Source organism: Conger conger, chromosome 2 (assembly GCF_963514075.1).
Source record: "Conger conger chromosome 2, fConCon1.1, whole genome shotgun sequence".
NCBI lineage: Eukaryota > Metazoa > Chordata > Actinopteri > Anguilliformes > Congridae > Conger > Conger conger.
This window is the reverse complement of record NC_083761.1, coordinates 86,074,557-86,095,750: the sequence shown is the minus strand read 5'-3', so window position 1 is coordinate 86,095,750 and position 21,194 is coordinate 86,074,557. Positions and strand designations below refer to the sequence as shown.

General features: G+C 45.5%; 1 protein-coding gene across 1 annotated transcript; it reads left to right on the top strand.

Moving 5' to 3' along the window:
* The first annotated feature begins 791 nt into the window (after positions 1 to 791).
* Positions 792 to 11,073, top strand: LOC133121429 (scavenger receptor cysteine-rich type 1 protein M130-like). Its single transcript, XM_061230593.1, has 6 exons — positions 792 to 796; positions 5,158 to 5,414; positions 6,645 to 6,746; positions 9,145 to 9,345; positions 10,508 to 10,588; positions 10,720 to 11,073. The coding sequence occupies exons 1-6, from the start codon at positions 792 to 794 to the stop codon at positions 10,776 to 10,778; spliced, it is 705 nt and encodes a 234-aa protein (XP_061086577.1). The 3' UTR covers positions 10,779 to 11,073.
* The last annotated feature ends 10,121 nt before the right edge of the window (positions 11,074 to 21,194 follow it).

Genomic DNA, 21,194 nt, shown 5'->3' with positions numbered 1-21,194 from the left:
ATGTGGCAGCACCTAAATGCCTAAAAGAATGCAGACATGGTGGAGAGGTTCAGTTGTTTTTCAGACCAAATGTCAGAATGGGGAAGAAATGTGATCTAAGTGACTGGTTGATGTTGGTGCCAGACAGGGTGGTTTGAGTATCTGCTGATCTCCTGGGGTTTTCATGCACAACAGTCTCTAGAGTTTGTGGAGAATGGTGCGAAAAACTAAAAACATCTAGTGAGCAGCAGTTCTGCGGGCAGAAACACCTTGTTAATGAGAGAGGTCAGAGGAGAAGGGCCAGACTGGTCAAAGCTGACAGGAAGTCGACAGTAACACAAACTACTACACATTACAGCAGTAGAACAGCATCTCTTCACACACAACGTGTCAAACCTCTAAGTAGATAGGCTACAGCAGCAGAAGACCAATAAGTCTAATAAATGCCTAAAACAGTGCTCACTGAGTGTATATAGTGCTATTATTTCAATTTGAGTATCTCTATCTCTCTCTCTCTCTCTCTCTCTCTCTCTCTCTCTCTCTCTCTCAGGCAGGGAGGATGTGAGGCTGGTGAATGGTAGCAGCCCCTGTGCTGGGAGAGTGGAGGTTTACCATCTGGGAGAGTGGGGGACAGTGTGTGATGATTGGTGGGACATGAGAGGTGCTGGAGTGGTGTGCAGACAGCTGGGCTGTGGAGATGCTGTAGATGCACTAGGAGAGGGTCACTTTGGACCAGGGTCTGGGAGAATATGGATGGGTGCTGTGTCCTGCAGTGGATCAGAATCCTCACTGAAGCAGTGTGGGTCACGAGGATGGGGTAAACATCATTGTAATCATGGAGAGGATGCTGGAGTGATCTGCTCAGGTTGGACTCAGCTCTTACAATAGTCTTATACCAAACGGCACTTTGGATTTAAATGAGGATATGTACATTTTTAAAAGCAAACTTATATTACATGTGTCTAAAACATAGTATTTCATTTTTTAATGTTGTGTTATAAACTGATGTGTGCATTGTGCCATTCACTGAACTAACCAGAGTTTGCACAGTTGCAACAGACTCATGTTTATGTTCTGTCTTTTTATGTGCTCTTATTTTGTAAATGTGATTGGCTCATCTCCTAAAGAGGTTTACAGGTAATTGTCTCACCTCAGACTGCAGTAGATGTGTGATTGGCTCATCTCACACCCTATGTATAATAGCTGTGCAGTCCTTTGTCCAGACAGCTGTGCTGAATGTTGTCTCTGGAATAAGGTGCCGGCCATTGCTAATGATTCTCTCTTTATTCTCTGTTCAACTGCAGAGGTCAGGCTGGTGGGCAGGACTGACCTGTGCTCTGGGAGAGTAGAGGTGCATCATGGGAGCTCCTGGGGCACGGTGTGTGATGCTGACTTTGACCAGCAGGACGCAGAGGTTGTGTGCAGGGAGCTGGGCTGTGGGGCTCCTAAAGAGCTGCGTGGGGCAGCTGCATTCGGCCAGGGCGAGGGCCAGGTGTGGGCAGAGGAGATTCAGTGTACAGGCAACGAATCTCAGATTAACTTCTGCCCCAAAGCACCCTCACAGAATCAACCCTGCTCCCATGGAAACGATGTGAGCCTGCTGTGTTCTGGTAAGAGTCTTCTGTGCACTGTGAGAGTTTCTGTGATGCTGGGTGAATATAGCCCCTTAATAGGCCATATGAGTTTATATTTAACAAGGTCTTTATTCATTATACTGTGGAATGTTACATGTCAGTGTGTGTGAGTTTAATCAAGTGTGGAGTTTGGATGATCTCCCAGATATGTACTTAGAACCATCTCAACATCCTAATTTCCTCTAATCAGGGCAGAACTGTTCTTACATCTGGAAAGGCAAACTTATATACTCAGTGACCACTATATTAGGTAGACCTGTACACCAGCTTGTTAATGGAAATATTGAATCAGCCAATAATGTGGCAGCACCTAAATGCATAAAAGAATGCAGACATGGTGAAGAGGTTCAGCTGTTTTTCAGACTAAATGTGGGAAGAAATGTGATCTAAGGGGTTGATGTTGGTGCCAGACAGAGTGGTTTGAGTATCAACTGATCTCCTGGGATTTTCACGCACAACAGTCTCTAGAGTTTGCGGAGAATGGTGCGAAAAACAAAAAACATCCAGTGAGCAGCAGTTCTGCGGGCAGAAACACCTTGTTAATGAGAGAGGTCAGAGGAGATGGGTCAGACTGGTCAAATCTGACAGGACGTTGACTGTAATGCCAACAAGTATGCATTACAGCAGTGGCATCTCTGAACACACAACGTGTCAAACCTCTAAGTGGATAGGCTACTGCAGCAAAAGACCAATAAGTCTATAAAATAAGATTATGTTACATTAATGGCATTTGGCAGACGCTCTTATCCAGAGCGACGTACAACAAAGTGAAAAGTGCATATCCATGACCAGGGATAAGTGCGCTGAAAGACCCTAGAGGGAAGTACAATTTCAACTGCTGCCTGTACAACAACGATAAGGACCAGGCCCTATTTGATTATCGTTTTTTTATTTTTTATTATTAGTATTATTATTATTATTTTCAATTGTAATACCGCAACATGCAAATGTATGAACAAACTGCTTACCTAGCCAAACTAAACATCCTCATACACAAGTGAATAACACAGGTAAAGACAACAATTAAGGTTTACAGGGAGGTGGGGAGGGACAGGGAGAGGTGCTGCTTGAAGAGGTGCGTCTTCAGTTTGCGCTTGAAGTTGGCAAGAGATTCTGCTGATCTGACCTCCACGGGGAGTTTGTTCCACCACCGTGGAGCCAGAACAGACAGCAGTCATGAGTGGGAGGTGGAAGTGTGGAGAGGGGGAGGCACCAAGTGGCCTGTGGAGGCCGAACGAAGAGGTCTGGCAGGGGTGTAGGGTCTGATGAAGAGGTCTGGCAGGGGTGTAGGGTCTGATGATTTTTTGGAGGTAAGTAATAAATAAGTTATAAATACCTAATAAAGTGCTCACTGAGTTTAGATAGTGTATTAGGCTAGTATTTTAACATTTAAAACTGTCACTGCTGTACAGTGTACAAAGCCAGGGAGATGGAGATTTGGGTGTGCTCTTTGTTCCTGCAGACAGTGCTGGGGTCATATACTTTAAATCCACAGTATGGTGTACGCTCATCCCCTCCTCTCTTTCTCTCTCTCTCTCTCTCTCCCTCTCTCTCTCTCTCTCTCTCTCTCTCTCAGGCAGGGAGTATGTGAGGCTGGTGAATGGTAGCAGCCCCTGTGCTGGGAGAGTGGAGGTTTACCATCTGGGAGAGTGGGGGACAGTGTGTGATAATTGGTGGGACATGAGTGATGCTGGGGTGGTGTGCAGACAGCTGGGCTGTGGAGATGCTGTAGATGCACTAGGAGAGGCTCACTTTGGACCAGGGTCTGGGAGAATATGGATGGGTGCTGTGTCCTGCAGTGGATCAGAATCCTTACTGAAGCAGTGTCGGTCACTAGGATGGGGTGAACATCGCTGTGATCATGGAGAGGATGTTGGAGTGATCTGCTCAGGTAGGACTCAGTGTTATTCAGCTCTTACCAATGTTCTTAACCTAACTCAGCACATTGGAGTTAAATGAGGATATAGTGTAATGATATTCATCAACAAATACATCATTTTCCTATTATTTAAATTTCATAATCTCTAAAACGTAGTACTACATTATTTAAGTTCTGTTCTAATGTAATGTGTGCATTGTTCCATTCGCTGAACTAATCCAGAATGTACACAGTGCAACAGACTCTCATATTTATGATGTACTTGCTCTTGCTCTGTAGCTATCAGAATGTTTATACATTTTAGTCTCAGTCTGTCACTACAGTGTACACGTGATTGACTCATCTAACACTGCAGATGATGTGTGATGGCTCATCTCACACAGCAGTAGACGTGTAATTAGATAGATAGATAGATCATTGCATTTATATCACACTTTTCTTGACACTCAAAGCGCTTTACAGTGATGAGGGGGAAACTCGCCTCAACCACCACCAATGTGTAGCACCCAACTGGGCGATGCACAGCTGCCATTTTGCACCAGAACGCTCACCACACACTAGCTGAGGTGGAGAGGGAGAGAATAATGCTTTTTCCAATTAAGGCAGGGAATGACTATATGGCTGGTTGAGAGAGGCAGGTTAGCCATTTAGCCAGGACACTGGGGAACCCCTTCTCTTTGAGAAGAGTGTAATGAGATCTTTAATGACCTCAGTGAGTCAGTCCCACCGTTTTACTCCTCCTCTGAAAGATGGCGTCTCCTACAGCACAGTGTCCCCATCACTATGTTGGGGCATCGGGGGTAACTGAACCAGAGGGAAGATCTCCCCCGAACTGGCCCCCAACAACACTTCCAGCAAAAACTTAGGTTTCCCAGGAGGTCTCCCATCCAAGTACTAACCAAGCGCACACCTGCTTAGGTTCAGCAGGAGCAGGGTGCATGATGGTATAACAATACCATGATGGCTTGGCTCATCTCACACTGCTGTACTCCATGTATAATACGTCTAATTATACGTATAATTGTTGTACGTCGCTCTGGATAAGAGCGTCTGCCAAATGCCAATAATGTAATGTAATGTAATGTGTTCTGTGTGAAAAATGTACTGTGCAGTGTGCACTATCTCTGCTGAATCCCTTGATGGTCAGTTGCTCCTCTTTATTATTTAAATAAAAAGCTCCAGGTTGCTGGATGGCTCATTTAGGTAGGGCACCACACTGTGGTGCATGGTTGAGCTCCATGGTCTCTGATCAAATCCCAACCATGCCAGTGCCCTCTGTGGGTAACAAGTTTAAACAAATAAACAAACAAACAAAGAACTGTAACTCCAAGGTCGGTGGTTCTAATCCCGGTGTAGCCACCGTAAGATCCGCACAGCCGTTGGGCCCTTGAGCAAGGCCCTTAACCCTGCATTGCTCCAGGGGAGGATTGTCTCCTGCTTAGTCTAATCAAGTGTACGTCACTCTGGATAAGAGTGTCTGCCAAATGCCAATAATGTAATGTAATGTAATAATAGCTGTGCAGTCCTGTGTTCAGACAGCTGTGCTGAATGTTGTCTCTGGAATAAGGTGCCAGTCATTGCTAATGATTCTCTCTTTATTATCTGTTCAACTGCAGAGGTCAGGCTGGTGGGCGGGACTGACCTGTGCTCTGGGAGAGTAGAGGTGCATCATGGGAGCTCCTGGGGCACGGTGTGTGATGCTGACTTTGACCAGCAGGACGCAGAGGTTCTGTGCAGGGAGCTGGGCTGTGGGGCTCCTAAAGAGCTGCGCGGGGCAGCTGCATTCGGCCAGGGCGAGGGCCAGGTGTGGGCAGAGGAGATTCAGTGTAGAGGCAACGAATCTCAGATTAACTTCTGCCCCACAGCAGCCTCACAGAATCAACCCTGCTCCCATGGAAACGATGTGAGCCTGGTGTGTTCTGGTAAGAGTCTTCTGTGCACTGTGAGAGTTTCTGTGATGCTGGGTGAATATAGCCCCTTAATAGGCCATATGAGTTTATATTTAACAAGGTCTTTATTCATTTTACTGTGAAATGTTACACATCAGTATGTGTGAGTTTAATCAAGTGTGGAGTTTGGATGATCTCCCAGCTATGTACTTAGAACCATCTCAACATCCTCATTCCTCTATTCATTACATTACATTACATTATTGGCATTTGGCAGACGTTCGTATCCAGAGCGACGTACAGTTGATTAGACTAAGCAGGAGACAATCCTCCCCTGGAGCAATGCAGGGTTAATGGCCTTGCTCAAGGGCCCAACGGCTGTGCGGATCTTATTGTGGCTACACCGGGATTAGAACCACCTTGTGTGTCCCAGTCATTTACCTTAACCACTATGCTACAGGCCGCCCCGGGGTGACCACTTTATTGCGTTGACCTGTACACCAGCTTGTTAATGCAAATATTGAATCAGCCAATAATGCGGCAGCAATGCATAAAAGCATGTAGACATGGTGAAGAGGTTCAGCTGTTTTTCAGACCAAATGTCGGAATAGGGAAGAAATGTGATCTAAGTGACTGGTTGATGTTGGTGCCAGACAGGGTGGTTTGAGTATCTGCTGATCTCCTGGGATTTTCACGCACAACAGTCTCTACAGTTTGCGGAGAATGGTGCGAAAAACAGAAATCATCTAGTGAGCAGAAGTTCAGTGGGAAGAAATGCCTTGTTCATGAGAGAGGTCAGAGGAGAAGGGCCAGACTGGTCAAAGCTGACAAACATGACAAACATTACAAACATTACAGACATGACAGGAGCGTTCCAGTGTGCTCACACACCAAATCTGGCATGCTTCACATTCCATTAATTTTCTATGGAGAGGCTTGCGGTGCGTGAAGTTTGCAGTCTGGTGAGTGCCGTGTACGTTTGGCGGTTCTGTATTTACATATCGTGATCTGCCCATGCAAATCAACTGAGTCCAGCACTGCTCGCATGGCTCACAAAACTAGGATCAAACTTTCAAACTAGGTATTGTTGGTAAAATATGAATCAGCATGTGTATTTCGTTTATTTTGCTCTTCAGATGTTTTCAAAAACATATTTTAATGGACTGTTTAAGAGGAATAGGACCCGCCATATTGTGATGTTTTGCCAAAACTCTCTCTCTCTCTCCCTCTCTCTCTCTCTCTCTCTCTCTTTCTCTCTCTCAGGCAGGGAGGATGTGAGGATGGTGAATGGTAGCAGCCCCTGTGCTGGGAGAGTGGAGGTTTACCATCGGGGAGAGTGGGGGACAGTGTGTGATGATTACTGGGGTATGAGAGGTGCTGGAGTGGTGTGCAGACAGCTGGGCTGTGGAGATGCTGTAGATGCACTAGGAGAGGCTCACTTTGGACCAGGGTCTGGGAGAATATGGATGGGTCCTGTGTCCTGCAGTGGTTCAGAATCCTCACTGAAGCAGTGTGGATCACTAGGATGGGGTAAACATGACTGTAATCATGGAGAGGATGCTGGAGTGATCTGCTCAGGTAGGACTCAGTGTTATTCATTTCTTACCAATGTTCTTTAAAAAACCCACACATTACAACAGTGGTATGCAGAAGCGCATCACTGAACACACAACAAATCATGGGATAGGCTACAGCAGTAGAAGTCCAAAGAAAAGCAAAATAAAAACCTTATGAAGTGCACTTTATTAGGTATCTATTTAACTCATCTTTTAGACTGGAGTCTTCTGCTCCTGTCGCCTATCCACTTAGAGGTTAGGCGTGTTGTGTGTTCAGAGATGCTCTTCTGCAAACCACTGTTGTAATGTGAGGTTATTTGCATTCCTGTCACCTTCCTGTCAGCTTTGACCAGTCTGGCCCTTCTCCTCTGACCTCTCTCATTAACAAGGCATTTATGCCCACAGAACTGCTGCTAATTGGACTTCTTTTTGTTTTTTGCACCATTCTTTGCGAATTCTCGAGACAAGTGTGTGTGAAAATCGTTCAGCAGAAGTTTCTGAAACCACCCTGTCTTCCACCATCGTCTTTGTAATGGACAGGTTTAACATCTTCATCATCACTGCCACCGTAATCAGCACCATAGAGTATATATATTTATTTTATTATTTAACAAAGGAATACAGTAAGAATTCAGTATACAGGGAATAGTGTACAAACAGAACAAAAACAAAAGAGCCAGGGGTATATCACACTCGAAAAATATAAGATATAACATTAAGTGCTTTGATAGCCTTTTTGTTTGTTGAATTAGAAAGTAGTTTCACATATCGTTCAACATCTTTCATGAAAACAACAATGTAAGGTTTTTTTATTCCTAAATTTACATTTATGAATGAAACATTTTGCCAGCATCAATATCAAATTTATTATATAAAAAAAAAAAATTCTTGGGTTATTGAAAAAAGCAAACACCTAATTTTTCCCAAAATAAATTAAATTATTAAAAGATATTATCAATGACAAATCTGCAAAGGTCTTGCCAAAATTTCTTGGTGTGAGAACAATGCCAAAATAGGCGTAAAACTGTTTCTGGATATTCATCACAAAAAGAGCAGTTTGTGTATATGTCTCTTTAAATATTTTGAAATGGTGACATTATTGATAATGCTAGCTAGCTAGTTTGCTTTCATAAGGACGTTAACTTCAGGTTGTGCTTTTATCTTAACTTGGATAGCTAGCTCGCAACAATTATGATTGGATAAGCCAGCATCCTTACCTTAGCTATCGATCATAGTTGAAATAGTAAGTTAGCTAGCGTGTGAAAACTCACAGCGCGAGCGTCTATCATGGAGGTAGCTATGGTAACAAACCACAATGTGTGGAAAGTGGGGACACGGTCTATCAATCATAGCTAATTGATGTACATTTGTTTTATTGTTGCCTAAAGACAACTGGCAAGTGTCACATTCAACCACCATGTTACTGTTTAAATCAACAGAATGCAGTCCTCTCTGTTCTGATAGAATGGGAAATCATAATGCTTTAGCTCTTAGCCGTAACCCTAACCAGCTCCACTGCAGTCATATCTGCATTACAATAGCACAGGGGTGTCTAATCTTATCTGGAAAGGACCAAGGTGGGTTCAGGTTTTTGTTTTAGCCCATCAGAATCGGTGTATCGTAGTGCTGGGCAAAAACAAGAACTCCTGCTCACACCGGTCCTTTTTGGATAAGACTGGGGGCGACATTGGCTCAGGAGGTAAGAGCAGTCGTCTGGCAGTCGGGGGGTTGCTGGTTTATCCCCTGGGTGTGTCGAAGTGTCCCTGAGCAAGACACCTAACGCCCAGTTGCTTCTGATGAGCTGGCTGGTGCCTTGCATGGTAGCCAATTGCTGTTGGTGTGTGTGTGTGTGTGAATGGATGAATGAGCACCATCAATTATACAGCGCTTTGGATAAAGGCGCTATATAAATGCAGACCATTTGCCATTTGATTAGACACCCCTGATCTAGCAGTTAGAGCGTTGACCCCGCCCACACCTACTCTGAGGCGGTCACATGGTTTCCCAGTACATGGATGAGTGAAATGCGCTCAGCTGAATACCAGGTTAAAGCCCGTTTACACTGTATGTTTGATGAGAACATTATTATGAGGGAGAAGCTCAGTCTGTTCTCTGTCTTACAGAGACACCCCAGGCTGTCTTGACGGTCTCTCCTCATGGGCGGATATATAGAGGACAAGCTGTCAGTCTCTCTTGTGAGGTCACAGTGCCCTCTGCTGGCTGGGAATATTATTGGTACAAAGGAAATGGATCAAGTGGCACTGCCCTCATTGCCAGTACAGCTGAAGGCTCGTACACCCTCAGTGCTGCAGCTCTTGCACACACCGGGGAGTACAGCTGCAGAGCAGGGAGGAGCAACCCAGTCTGGTACACAGAGTACAGTCCCCCTGTCCACATACAGGTAACAGGTGAGTGCTGTTACACAGAGTACAGTCATCCTGTCCACATACAGGTAACAGGTGAGTGCTGGTACACAGAGTACAGTCACCCTGTCCACATACAGGTAACAGGTGAGTGCTGGTATACAGAGTACAGTCACCCTGTCCACATACAGGTAACAGGTGAGTGCTGTTACACAGAGTACAGTCACCCTGTCCACATACAGGTAACAGGTGAGTGCTGTTACACAGAGTACAGTCACCCTGTCCACATACAGGTAACAGGTGAGTGCTGTTACACAGAGTACAGTCACCCTGTCCACATACAGGTAACAGGTGAGGGCTGATATGCCTCTGTGTGTAAAACTTGCAAGGTCCCATAATGCAGTGGGTATAACTGAAAAATCACATAATTTCTGGTAATTCTGGTATCCTGTTTGTTCAATAACTGCCAACAAACTTTTCCAGTGTTCATTATTGAATATCTTTTCAAAATAGTATTCATAAAATAATTCCATCTGCCTTGGTTTGTTCTTTGTCCCTCTGTGAGGGTGATTTGTCTTCTCCACAGTCATAAATACACTGGTGTGAAAACGGAACAGTGACCCAGTCTGTCTGCTTCCCACAGCACTGCCTAAGGCCACTCTGGATGTAGAGCCAAAATGGTGTCCACTGTACCCTGTATTACAGTACACTGCATTTACTTACTGTAGCAGATGCATTACAGTACACTGCATTCACTTACTGTAGCAGATGCATTTCAGTACACTTACTGTAGCAGATGCATTACAGTACACTGCATACACTTACTGTAGCAGATGCATTACAGTACACTGCACACACTTACTGTAGCAGATGCATTACAGTACACTGCATACACTTACTGTAGCAGATACATTGCAGTGCACTTACTGTTGCAGATGCATTACAGTACACTGCATTCACTTACTGTAGCAGATGCATTACAGTACACTACATTCACTTACTGTAGCAGATGCATTACAGTACACTGCGTACACTTACTGTAGCAGATGCATTACAGTACACTTACTGTAGCAGATGCATTACAGTACACTTACTGTAGCAGATGCATTGCAGTACACTTACTGTAGCAGATGCTTATGTTCAGAGTGACGTTCAGCACAGGAGCAATGTATAGCAGTATGCATCCCTCATCTCTGTGTCTCCACAGGCAGAGTGATGTATGGTCTGGTTGCTGCTCCTCTCCTGCTGGCCACCATTGTACTGTGTGTGAAATGGTACAGGAGACCAGGTGATGTGCTTTCACTGGGATGCACACTTACTCTCTAAAACATGATGTGTGTTTCAGGGCTCAGGCTGCAGCTCTGCTCACTCACAGTTCTCTCTCATCTGTTGTGTCTGTACGTGTTTGTTGATGTACAGGGCCGTCTAATGAAACAGCTGTCCGCTACACTGGAGGGAATGTGGAAATTGCCATGTAAAACACACAGAGGCTGGGTCCGTGTACTCATGTGAAATGAGAATGAAGTCTGAGAGCTCAGGACTCTTTTTTCATCATTGTGATGTTTCTCAGCTTGCAGGAGGGGAAATTGGGGGTGCAGTCATGGGGGCATTTTAGGGAATGGGAACAGGAAGATGTTGTGTCTTTAGAGCGCAGCATCTGTACGATATGAGCAGAGTTTCTGATTCACCTGGGCTGCACTTGTGATCCTCGTGTAGTTAGTTTGCTTTGATTGCTGTATGTTTGTTCTTGGTTAGGTCACTGAACTTTATGTTTGATGCAGTAAATTGACATAAATTGACTGAAATTGAATATGTTTGTCACCATGTGTCTGTATGTGTTAAATTGGATAGATGTTAAACTCTGTGTTACATTATTTTTAAAGTGTAATGTAGTTATGTTACTCTTCCCCTATTTCAGAGTCACAAAAGTAAAAAAATTGAGACGGGTGCGTGGGGGCTGGACCCAAAATGCACGACTCAGAAAGAAAGGGTAGATAAAGTCCCGTCAGGGCTTTATTCGGGACGAATCCCAGGAGAGTGGTCAGAACAAGCAAAGTCCATACACGAAGATCCAGCCAAACAAATAGTAAACAAACGAAAAGCACGGTGCCGAGGGAAGAGGCAAACACGTAGTCGGTAGACGTGCAGGGAGGTCCGGTAGCAGGAGACCTGTCAGCCAGGCAGAAGTACAGGCGGACGGCAGGCAGAGGCGTAGTCGAAGGCGAAGCAGAAGTCGAAACCATAAAACAAACAGCGGGGCAAAGGTACAAAATCGGTAGGCGAGGACGTGGTAAAAAACAAATGATGGTCAGCAAAACAGAAATCAATAATCGGTGGTCGGTAAACAGGCTTGGATCGTAACGTGTAATCAATAACAGTAAATGCTCAAGCGTTGCATTGATAACAAGAGGCAGACAATTTCGCGAAGAACCGTAGTGCGACTGGGCTATAAATGCGGGTGTAGACAGGTGTAGACAATTAGTTTAGAGAGCAGCAAGGAAATGAAAAACAGGTGCGATAGATGACAAGTTTAACAAGGTAATTAGTAATCGTTAGTAATAAACCTATCCTGCCCTAGCATTAGTAAATTAGTAAATGACATGCACGAGAAACGTAAGGTAACATGAACACATAATTAGTTTGTTAGTTCTACCCAATCCTGATCTAGCATTTGTAGTTTTAGTAAATAGACAAATGGAAACAATTAGGGTGTGAATGACAGAAAGAGAGAGAGAGAGAAAAGGCGGACGCAAGGTTTGCGGAAAGACATGTAAAAGTGTAGGTTTAAACAATAACCAGTCTACGTAACAATAAACATAAATCAAAACATAACACAAAACGAAACTAAGACGATAACCACTCAACATAACAAGGTAATATAATCATAACGAAACAACTAGACATGACGAGAAAATAAATCGTAACGAGAAATAAACTAAACAACATGACGAACCTAGACGAACATAATACATGATAAGATAATACATGACTACGACAAAATGAATAAACATAAAACATGGCAAGACAGACCTGAAAGGTGACAAAAATAAAATAAAAAAAATTAAAAAACAATGTACTGTACCCATCCCTGCAATATTTTTTCCAAGCAAATGAATAAAAACATAAATGCACAATTAAAGTGAAACAACAAAGTAAAATAAGTCTTTTAAGCTTTACTTGAAAATATCATATTAATGCGCAGCCATTAATATGCTGGTATTTCTAAAGACAAGGAAGTACATGTGAGCATTTTTTAAAAATGTAATCAAAATCTGTATAATTCTTCAATATGTGGAATCCAAATCTCTAAAAATATGGTATGTTGATGATAATATTTGAATCATTGGCAAAAGATTTTTGAAAGTTGCGCGGTGGGGCCTCCATGGATTGGACTTGTTTATCCAGCACATCCCACAGATGCTCCATCGGATTGAGATCTGGGGGATTTGGAGGCCAGGGCAACACATTGAATCTTTGTCATGTTCCTTAAACCATTCCGCTTTCGACAGTAGACAGAGGTCAGAATGGGCACTCTGACTGACATATGTAACATGGTGTGTTGTGACACATTCATCACGTAGCCATCATTAAAATAGTCTGTGACTTGTGCCACAGTAGCCCTTGTGTCAGTTTGGACCAGATGGTATGGCCTTTGTTGCCTGTAGAAGGTTAATGGATTGTCCCTCCTTGGACCACTGTAGGTAGGTGCTCACCACTGCTGACCGGGAGCGTTTCGGAGTTGTTCTGACCCAGTCGTCTGGCAATAACCATTTGGCCCTTCAGGTCACACAGGTCTTTACGTCTGCCCATTTCCCCCGCCTTCAACACGTCTACCAAGGCTTCACCACCTAGCGATAGCCTTATTTAAAATTATTTCGAAAATGTTTCTGTATTTGATTCACTGAAAATGTGGCAGACTCTCTTCACAGTAATACATTTGATTACCATGTGACAGCACTTTCATTATACATTACACAACCATACTACATTCTCATGAAACATATTACAGCCACTATTAAAAATAAACTTGGTCCATGTTAGTCAGTGCTAATGCCCGTGGCATCTTCAACAGCAGGGCTGAAGCAGCCTTGATCCAGAGTCAGACTTCCTGTCTAAACCTTTTAAAATGACACACTCAGATAATATCCTCAGCTAACAACAGCAAATGCAAAATATTTTATTTCAAGCTCACATAAGTTTGAACATGTGGAATGTTTCATATAACATCATGTTGTCAACTAAAAAAATGGATGGAATGGAAATTCAACAAGAAATATGACAAAGATATACTCCATAGATTGGATTAAATCTAAGAAGTGGCTGGAATTTCATGAAGCACAACTACAAATATAAACTGTCACCTCGTGGTGAAAAGAACATTGAAAACAAAGTCATCACAAATGTGAAACATTAAAAACCAGAGTAATGCACATGGGGGTGGCCTGTGGTTAAGGTAAATGACCGGGACCCGTAAGGTCGTGGGTTCTAATCCTGGTGTGGCCACGATAAGATCCGCACAGCCGTTGGGCCCTTGAGCAAGGCCCTTAACCCTGCATTGCTCCAGGGGAGGATTGTCTCCTGCTTAGTCTAATCAACTGTAAGTCACTCTGGATAAGAGCGTCTGCCGAATGCCAATAATGTATTGTAATGTAATGTACAGGAACCATCCTTCCCCTTCTGCGAAGATGGCGCCCGTGTTGGCTAGTCGTCCGCCTCATCTGCTAAACCTCTTGTTTGTGATTGCTCTGTTCTTATGTGTTTTCTGCCGGGAAACCTCTACTCTCTTGGTTTACGATCGCCAAGCTCTTCTAAACTTAAGGGCGTTTGGCGAAACGCTGTCAACACACTGTTTGGGTGAACAACCGACGAGTCTCCCCCCTGTTCTACTGGACATTCCTGCTCACCTTTACCGCCCCCCTGTGCCTTTTCGCGCAAAAAACGCTACAGAAGACGGGGAAAGCGAGGCGGAGTACTCGTAAAAATAAAGGCTTACCTGCTGGCTTCCTTGTCCGTGATCAACGATTGTCTCCTCTATGATGGATGCTACCTCCCCGCTGTCCGACGCTCACTACTCAGCAGAGCCCGCTGGCTTCGCTCCGCTGTTCCCGACCCTCTGCCGCCTGTCGCCACCTCCTCGCCCGGCCCGATGCTATCACCTGGCCGGCCCACTACTGCCCCTTCACCGGATCCTCTGCCACCTGTCGCCACCTCCTCGCCCGGCCCGATGCTATCACCTGGCCGGCCCACTACTGCCCCTTCACCGGATCCTCTGCCCCCTGTCGCCACCTCCTCGCCCGGCCCGATGCTATCACCTGGCCGGCCCACTACTGCCTCTTCACCGGATCCTCTGCCACCTGTCGCCACCTCCTCGCCCGGCCCGATGCTATCACCTGGCCGGCCCACTACTGCCTCTTCACCGGATCCTCTGCCCCCTGTCGCCACCTCCTCGCCCGGCCCGATGCTATCACCTGGCCGGCCCACTACTGCCTCTTCACCGGATCCTCTGCCCCCTGTCGCCACCTCCTCGCCCGGCCTGATGCTATCACCTGGCCGGCCCACTACTGCCTCTTCACCGGATCCTCTGCCACCTGTCGCCACCTCCTCGCCCGGCCCGATGCTATCACCTGGCCGGCCCACTACTGCCCCTTCACCGGATCCTCTGCCCCCTGTCGCCACCTCCTCGCCCGCCCCGATGCTATCACCTGGCCGGCCCACTACTGCCCCTTCACCGGATCCTCTGCCCCCTGTCGCCACCTCCTCGCCCGGCCCGATGCTATCACCTGGCCGGCCCACTACTGCCTCTTCACCGGATCCTCTGCCCCCTGTCGCCACCTCCTCGCCCGGCCCGATGCTATCACCTGGCCGGCCCACTACTGCCCCTTCACCGGATCCACTGCGCCACCACTGTAGACTACGGGCTCGCAGACTCAGTGGCGGTGTGAATCCTGATTTTCTTCGGCCGCTGAGACGTGCTTCGCCCTCGGCTAGCGCAGAGCTCAGCCTCCACCTAGCCTTGCTAAATGCTAGGTCGCTAGCAAACAAAAGATTTCTTCTGAACGACTTCTTCATCTCTCGTGGCTTGGACTTCATGTTTATAACCGAGACTTGGCTTCAGATGGGTGAGTTCTTGCCGTTCTCCGAACTTCTTCCTCCCGACTGTAACTTTTTTAGCTCCCCTCGCTCCTCTGGCAGAGGTGGAGGGTTAGCCTCGGTTTTCAAATCCACCTTTCACTGTCGCCTGTCACAGCCGACACCAAGCTACGCGAGCTTTGAACTGCAGTCCTTCGAACTGAACCTGTCGTCTGTTGTCTTCTGCGCCGTGATATACCGCCCGCCCAAATACAACAAGGATTTCATAAATGACTTTATGGACTTCCTCTCTGGATTAATGGTGCGATATGATTATATCCTTATATGCGGTGACTTTAATATCCACGTATGCTGCCAATCACACCCACTGTCTCGAGACTTCCTAAACCTCATTGAATCACTCAATTTCACCCAATCCGTTATGGCCCCGACGCACGAAAAAGGACACACTCTCGACCTCGTATTATCTTTTGGATTATCCGTCAATATAACTGATATATGTGCTGCTGGTATTTCTGATCATTCACCTATTGTGTTTTCAACTGCAACTCCCTGCCCTGCTGTTTCCTCTCATGTACCCATGCAACGGTCACGCGTGATTACCCCCGACACTGCTGTCCAGTTCTCTGATGCTTTTGCCAGTTTCCCAATCTGTGCGATGGATGCAAACTGTATCACCAATGTAGACGATTTTCTCTCCAAATTTAATGAGTCATGCACTGAAATTTTAAATACTATTGCACCTCTTAAGTCTACACGCAAGAAAACCCTCCCGACACCCTGGCTAAATGATTCCACGCGCGCTCTTAGATGCGCATGCAGACGCGCTGAGAGGAAGTGGAGGAAGGATAGGCTGCACGTCTCCCTTCAAATTCTGCGCAACGCTCTGTCCACCTACCAAACAGCTGTCAAAAGTGCAAAAACAACTTACATCTCCAACTTAGTCACAATTAATTGCAATAAACCCCAGGTTCTGTTTAAAGTCCTTAACTCCCTTATCAACCCTTGTGATACCCCCTCTGTTGTGCCTTCACCTGCCCTATGTGAAAGCTTTCTCAACTTCTTTATTAGTAAAGTCTCTGCCCTCAGACCCCCCTCTCTCTCGCCCCCCCCACCCCCTCCTCTCCCCCCTCACCCCCTGCCTGCTGTCTTTGATCAGTTTGTGCCGGTCTCCCTCTCCTCTCTCTCTGATGTCATTAAACACCTGCGACCCAATACCTGTGTAACATGGTTAGCTCAGCTAGTTCGCTAGTAAGCACGGATCGTGCAGTGAAAGCGAAGGCTGGTAGCAGGTTACCGTGACAACACTCCCCGATGACGTAACCCTCAAATTCAAAAGAACGTTGTTGCCCTTGGCTAGAGGCGAGTTCGTCTTTAGCTGATTGGTAACGCGTTCGTTCAACAAATAATTCGGACTCAGGCAATTTCTTCACCTGTTACACCTGCCCCTCTGATGCTCTCCCCTCACGCCTTCTCAAGGAAGTCCCTGACTCTGTCCTCCCTGTCATACTACTGCTGCTAAATGCCTGTCTCAGCATTGGCTGTGTCCCAGCTACCTTCAAGCATGCTGTGGTCCAGCCCCAAATAAAAAAGCCAAGTCTCGACCCCTCTGTCCTTGCAAATTTCAGACCCATCTCCCAATTACCATTTCTCTCAAAAGTCCTGGAGCGCATAGTTCACTCACAACTACAGTCTTTTCTTGAACAACAAAACCTACATGATAAATTCCAGTCTGGCTTTAAACCACGACATAGCACTGAAACAGCCCTTCTCCGTGTCTTCAATGACCTTATCCTGGCCGCCGATGCAGGCAACCCCTCTATCTTGCTGCTTCTTGACCTTACAGCAGCATTCGACACCGTAGACCACACGATTCTCCTAGCTCGGCTTGAGCATTATGTAGGCATCAGGGGTGTCGCCCTTGACTGGTTTCGGTCATACCTAAATGGCCGGTCTTTCTCCATTGAGATTGATGACCTCTCCTCCTCTGTGGCCCCCCTCACCTGTGGGGTGCCCCAAGGATCAATTTTGGGCCCCGCTCTCTTCTTACTGTACATGTTGCCTCTAGGTCAGATCCTAGCAAAATACAACATCTCTTTTCATTGCTTCGCTGATGATGTGCAGGTCTACCTCCCACTAAAGAAACTCCAAGGGAAAACCTCAATACAGCTCTTACTAGACTGTCTGGCCGACATAAAGTGCTGGATGTCCAATAATTTCCTGACCCTAAATGAGGACAAAACAGAGGTTATTGTTTTTAACAGTGTCCTCCCGGCCCCCCTCGTCGATGCTCTTGGCCCCCTGGGTTCTAATCTCTCGACCTCGGTCAGAAACCTTGGAGTCATTTTTGACAGTGCTTTTAAATGAGAAAAGCAGGTTAGCACTGTCGTAAAAAACAGTTTTTATCACCTCAGACTCCTGGCCAAGACTAAAGCCTACCTCTCCCAGAAAGACCTGGAGAGGGTGATACACGCTTTCGTCACCACCCGCCTTGATTATTGTAATGCACTTTATGCAGGGATCGACCAGTCCCAGCTCCGCCGCTTACAACTAGTGCAAAATGCAGCTGCGCGCCTCCTTACGAGGACAAAGAAACGTGACCACATCAGCCCAGTTCTGTCTGCACTACACTGGCTGCCCGTGCGTTTCCGCATTGATTTTAAATTAGCCTTGACCACTTTTAAACCGCTGCATGGAACGGCCCCTCTCTATCTCTCCGAGATCCTGCACCGCCACACCCCCTCCAGATCCCTTAGATCAGCAGACCAGCTACTGTTGGTGGTGCCCAGAACTAGGCTGAAAACTAGGGGAGACAGAGCTTTCGCGGCTGCTGCGCCCAAGTTGTGGAATAGCCTCCCCCTCCACGTACGGGCCGCTCAGACCCTAGAGGTTTTTAAATCCCTTTTGAAAACCCACCTGTTCTCCCTGGCCTTCCCCCCCACGTAGCCATCCTTCTTTACTACTTTGTCCTCGTTCGGTCCCTGGCTTCTGTTGTTTTACTGTTTATTCTTTTTAATTGCTTTTAGCCCTTTTATTTTCTCTCCTTTTTTAATTATTATCATATATTGTTTTATATTGTATTCTATTTGGTACTGTTGCACTTTTATCTGCATTTATGCTCCTTATTTTTATTTTCCTCAATCTGTAAAGCACTTTGGTTTCAGCTGTTGCTGCATGTAAATGTGCTAAACAAATAAAGTTGACTTGACTTGACCTGACTTGACTTGACTTCTGATGGGGATCACGGCTGAGTGCAGAAGATGCCTCTTCTGTGGAAATCATTTTCACTTTTCCAGTCTTTACCCTGCTACATGTCATTAGGGTGTCTTCCGTTTTCCAGATACTTTCATCCAGAGGGAATTAAAGTGTAAACACAGGTGCAAAGATCAGGGAAGGAAGTGCAGTAATTCTCTAGAGAGGGAAAGTATCATCCTGAGAGAGCCATGGTATCTGCAAAACCGGCGTGTTACGAACCACAAGAGTCTCTTGAGTCTTTTTGAGTGACCGTTTAGCCAGAAAATACAACCAGACACAAAGGAACAGATTTTTTTTCCAATGTCCAGATACTCCCTGACAGCACTGTAGTTTAAGTTTGGCTGTTAAAAACATAATCCAAGAAAGAACATGGTGTGCTACAGGTAGTGTTTTCTTTTTCTCTGAGGCCCTTGTGGTCAGGAAGACTAGTATCTTCTCTCACATCTCAGAGACCACTTCCTCTGCTCAAATGTTTGCTGCATTTTAAGAAAGCAACAAGGTAATTCAGCATCTGTTATTGACAGTACGTAGTGTACCACCATCTTGTAAAACTCCGATCTGCTTACTAAGGTATGTGCTATGGTGCAAAGTGAACAATGATTCGGCATAAGAGCGTCTGCCAAAATGCCATTAATTAATTAATGAATAAGGAAACAAGTGAAAACTGAAAATAACAAAATAAACATGTATGCCCAGCATAGCACAGCACTGATAACTTTTTAATCTTTTGACTTTTTCCTGTGGTGATATCAGTGGAGCCCTTTATCTGTGGGCCTCTCAGTTCCATAGATACTGATCTAAGATAATGTTCCATTTCTGCTACTCCGCAATGCTAGAAACAAACTCTATTACTGAAGACATTTACATTTTTGTCACTTAGCAGACGCTTTTAATCCAAAGCGACTTACAAGTGCATAGGTTCTTCCACAAGTTAAAGCATCACAAGAGGGATAGGGATATCAGAAAGGTATCAGAAATCAGGAGGGAGGACTAAGGTACAGTTTGAGAAAAACTGTTATTGATACAATTAGTTGTCCTGAAGGTAGGGCATGAGGAAGAAGCGTGAAGAGTGCGTGTTACCCTGGTGCTGATGTGCTGCACAGTGCATGCAATAGCTGCAGAGTAAAAGGAGCAGGCTGCTTCCTATTTAAAATGCATATACAATCACCGAGCACTTTATTAGGAACATTTTTACTTTATTACTTCTACTTATTCATGCGATTACCTAAATCACCCAGTTGTGTGGCAGCAGTGCAATGCATACAGTTAATGTTCCCATCAACCATCAGAATGGGGAAAAGAATGTTACAATCCGTAGTATTGCAATAATAATGCATAAAGATACAACAAAAATGACAACAAAGACAGTTCTGGTGGAATTAATAGCAAGGGAAAAGAAGTGAAGAAGTGAATGGATTTGAGCTGGGGTTTGAAGGTGTGTATGGATGGTGCAGACCTGATAGAGAGGGGCAGTTTGTTCCACAGTCTCGGTACGGCCACAGCAAAGCCCTGTCACCCTTTAGCTTTAGTCGAGACCGAGGAACAGAGAGGAGCAGTTGGGTAAGACCTCAGTGACCTGGGCACAGAATATGGGTGAAGGAGATCAGAGATATGGGGGGAGGGGGGAGAAGGCTAAACCATTGAGTGCTTTAGAAACAAAAAACAAGATGTTAAAATCAATCCTAAATCTAACCAGGAGCCAGTGCAGGGAAGCGAGAATTGGTGTGACATGTTCACATTACCTGTTAAAAGCCTTGCAGCAGCATTTTGTACTAGCTGCAGGCGGAGGAGGGATGATATAATGCATGAATAACTATGTCCAAGTTGTGAAATCAAAGAAAGGGCTTGGCCTTGGCTTGGCTTGGAGTTGAAAAAAGCTGGTTTTAATGACAGAATTAATGTGTTTGTTGAACGTGAGGGTGGAATCAAAAATGCTTTTGGCATGGGGTTTAGTGCAGTGAATAGAGGCCCTAGATTAATAGAGAGACCTCTAAGAGTGTCAGGTGGACCGAACCGGATCACCTCCATCTTACTTTCCCTTGGTTGGAGAAAGTATTTAGTCATCCAGTCTTCGATGTCAGCAAGACAATCACACCGGCTCTTAAGTGAAAACTTGTCGTTTGCTTTTACAGGGAGGTAAAGCTGAATATTGTCAGCATAACAGTGGAATAGTGCATTTCTCTACAATAGAGCCGAGGAGGATGCATTTACAGGCAGAAAAGAAATGGCCCAAAAATTGAACCCTGGGGGACTCCACATGGAATAGGAGCAGAGGAGGACGAGGAGCACTTGATGTTAACTGAGAAGGTCCTGTTCTTTAGATAAGAGGGAAACCATTTTGTGTGAGTGAATAGTGTATCTGCCCTGCGATGGACTGGCGACCTGTCCAGGGTGTATTCCTGCCTTTCACCCAATGTATGCTGGGATAGGCTCCAGCCCCCCTGTGACCCTGTTCAGGATAGGCGGGTTAAGATAATGGATGGATGGATGGCCTTGAATGGCACCTGTGTGCATAATCCGGTCCGATCATGGTCGACCTAAAATAGAGC

Coding starts and splice junctions, on each gene's coding strand:
- LOC133121429 (XM_061230593.1), top strand. Junction 5,415..6,644: donor TGTGAGCCTGGTGTGTTCTG/GTAAGAGTCTTC, acceptor TCTCTCTCTCAG/GCAGGGAGGATGTGAGGATG. Junction 10,589..10,719: donor GAAATGGTACAGGAGACCAG/GTGATGTGCTTT, acceptor GTTGATGTACAG/GGCCGTCTAATGAAACAGCT.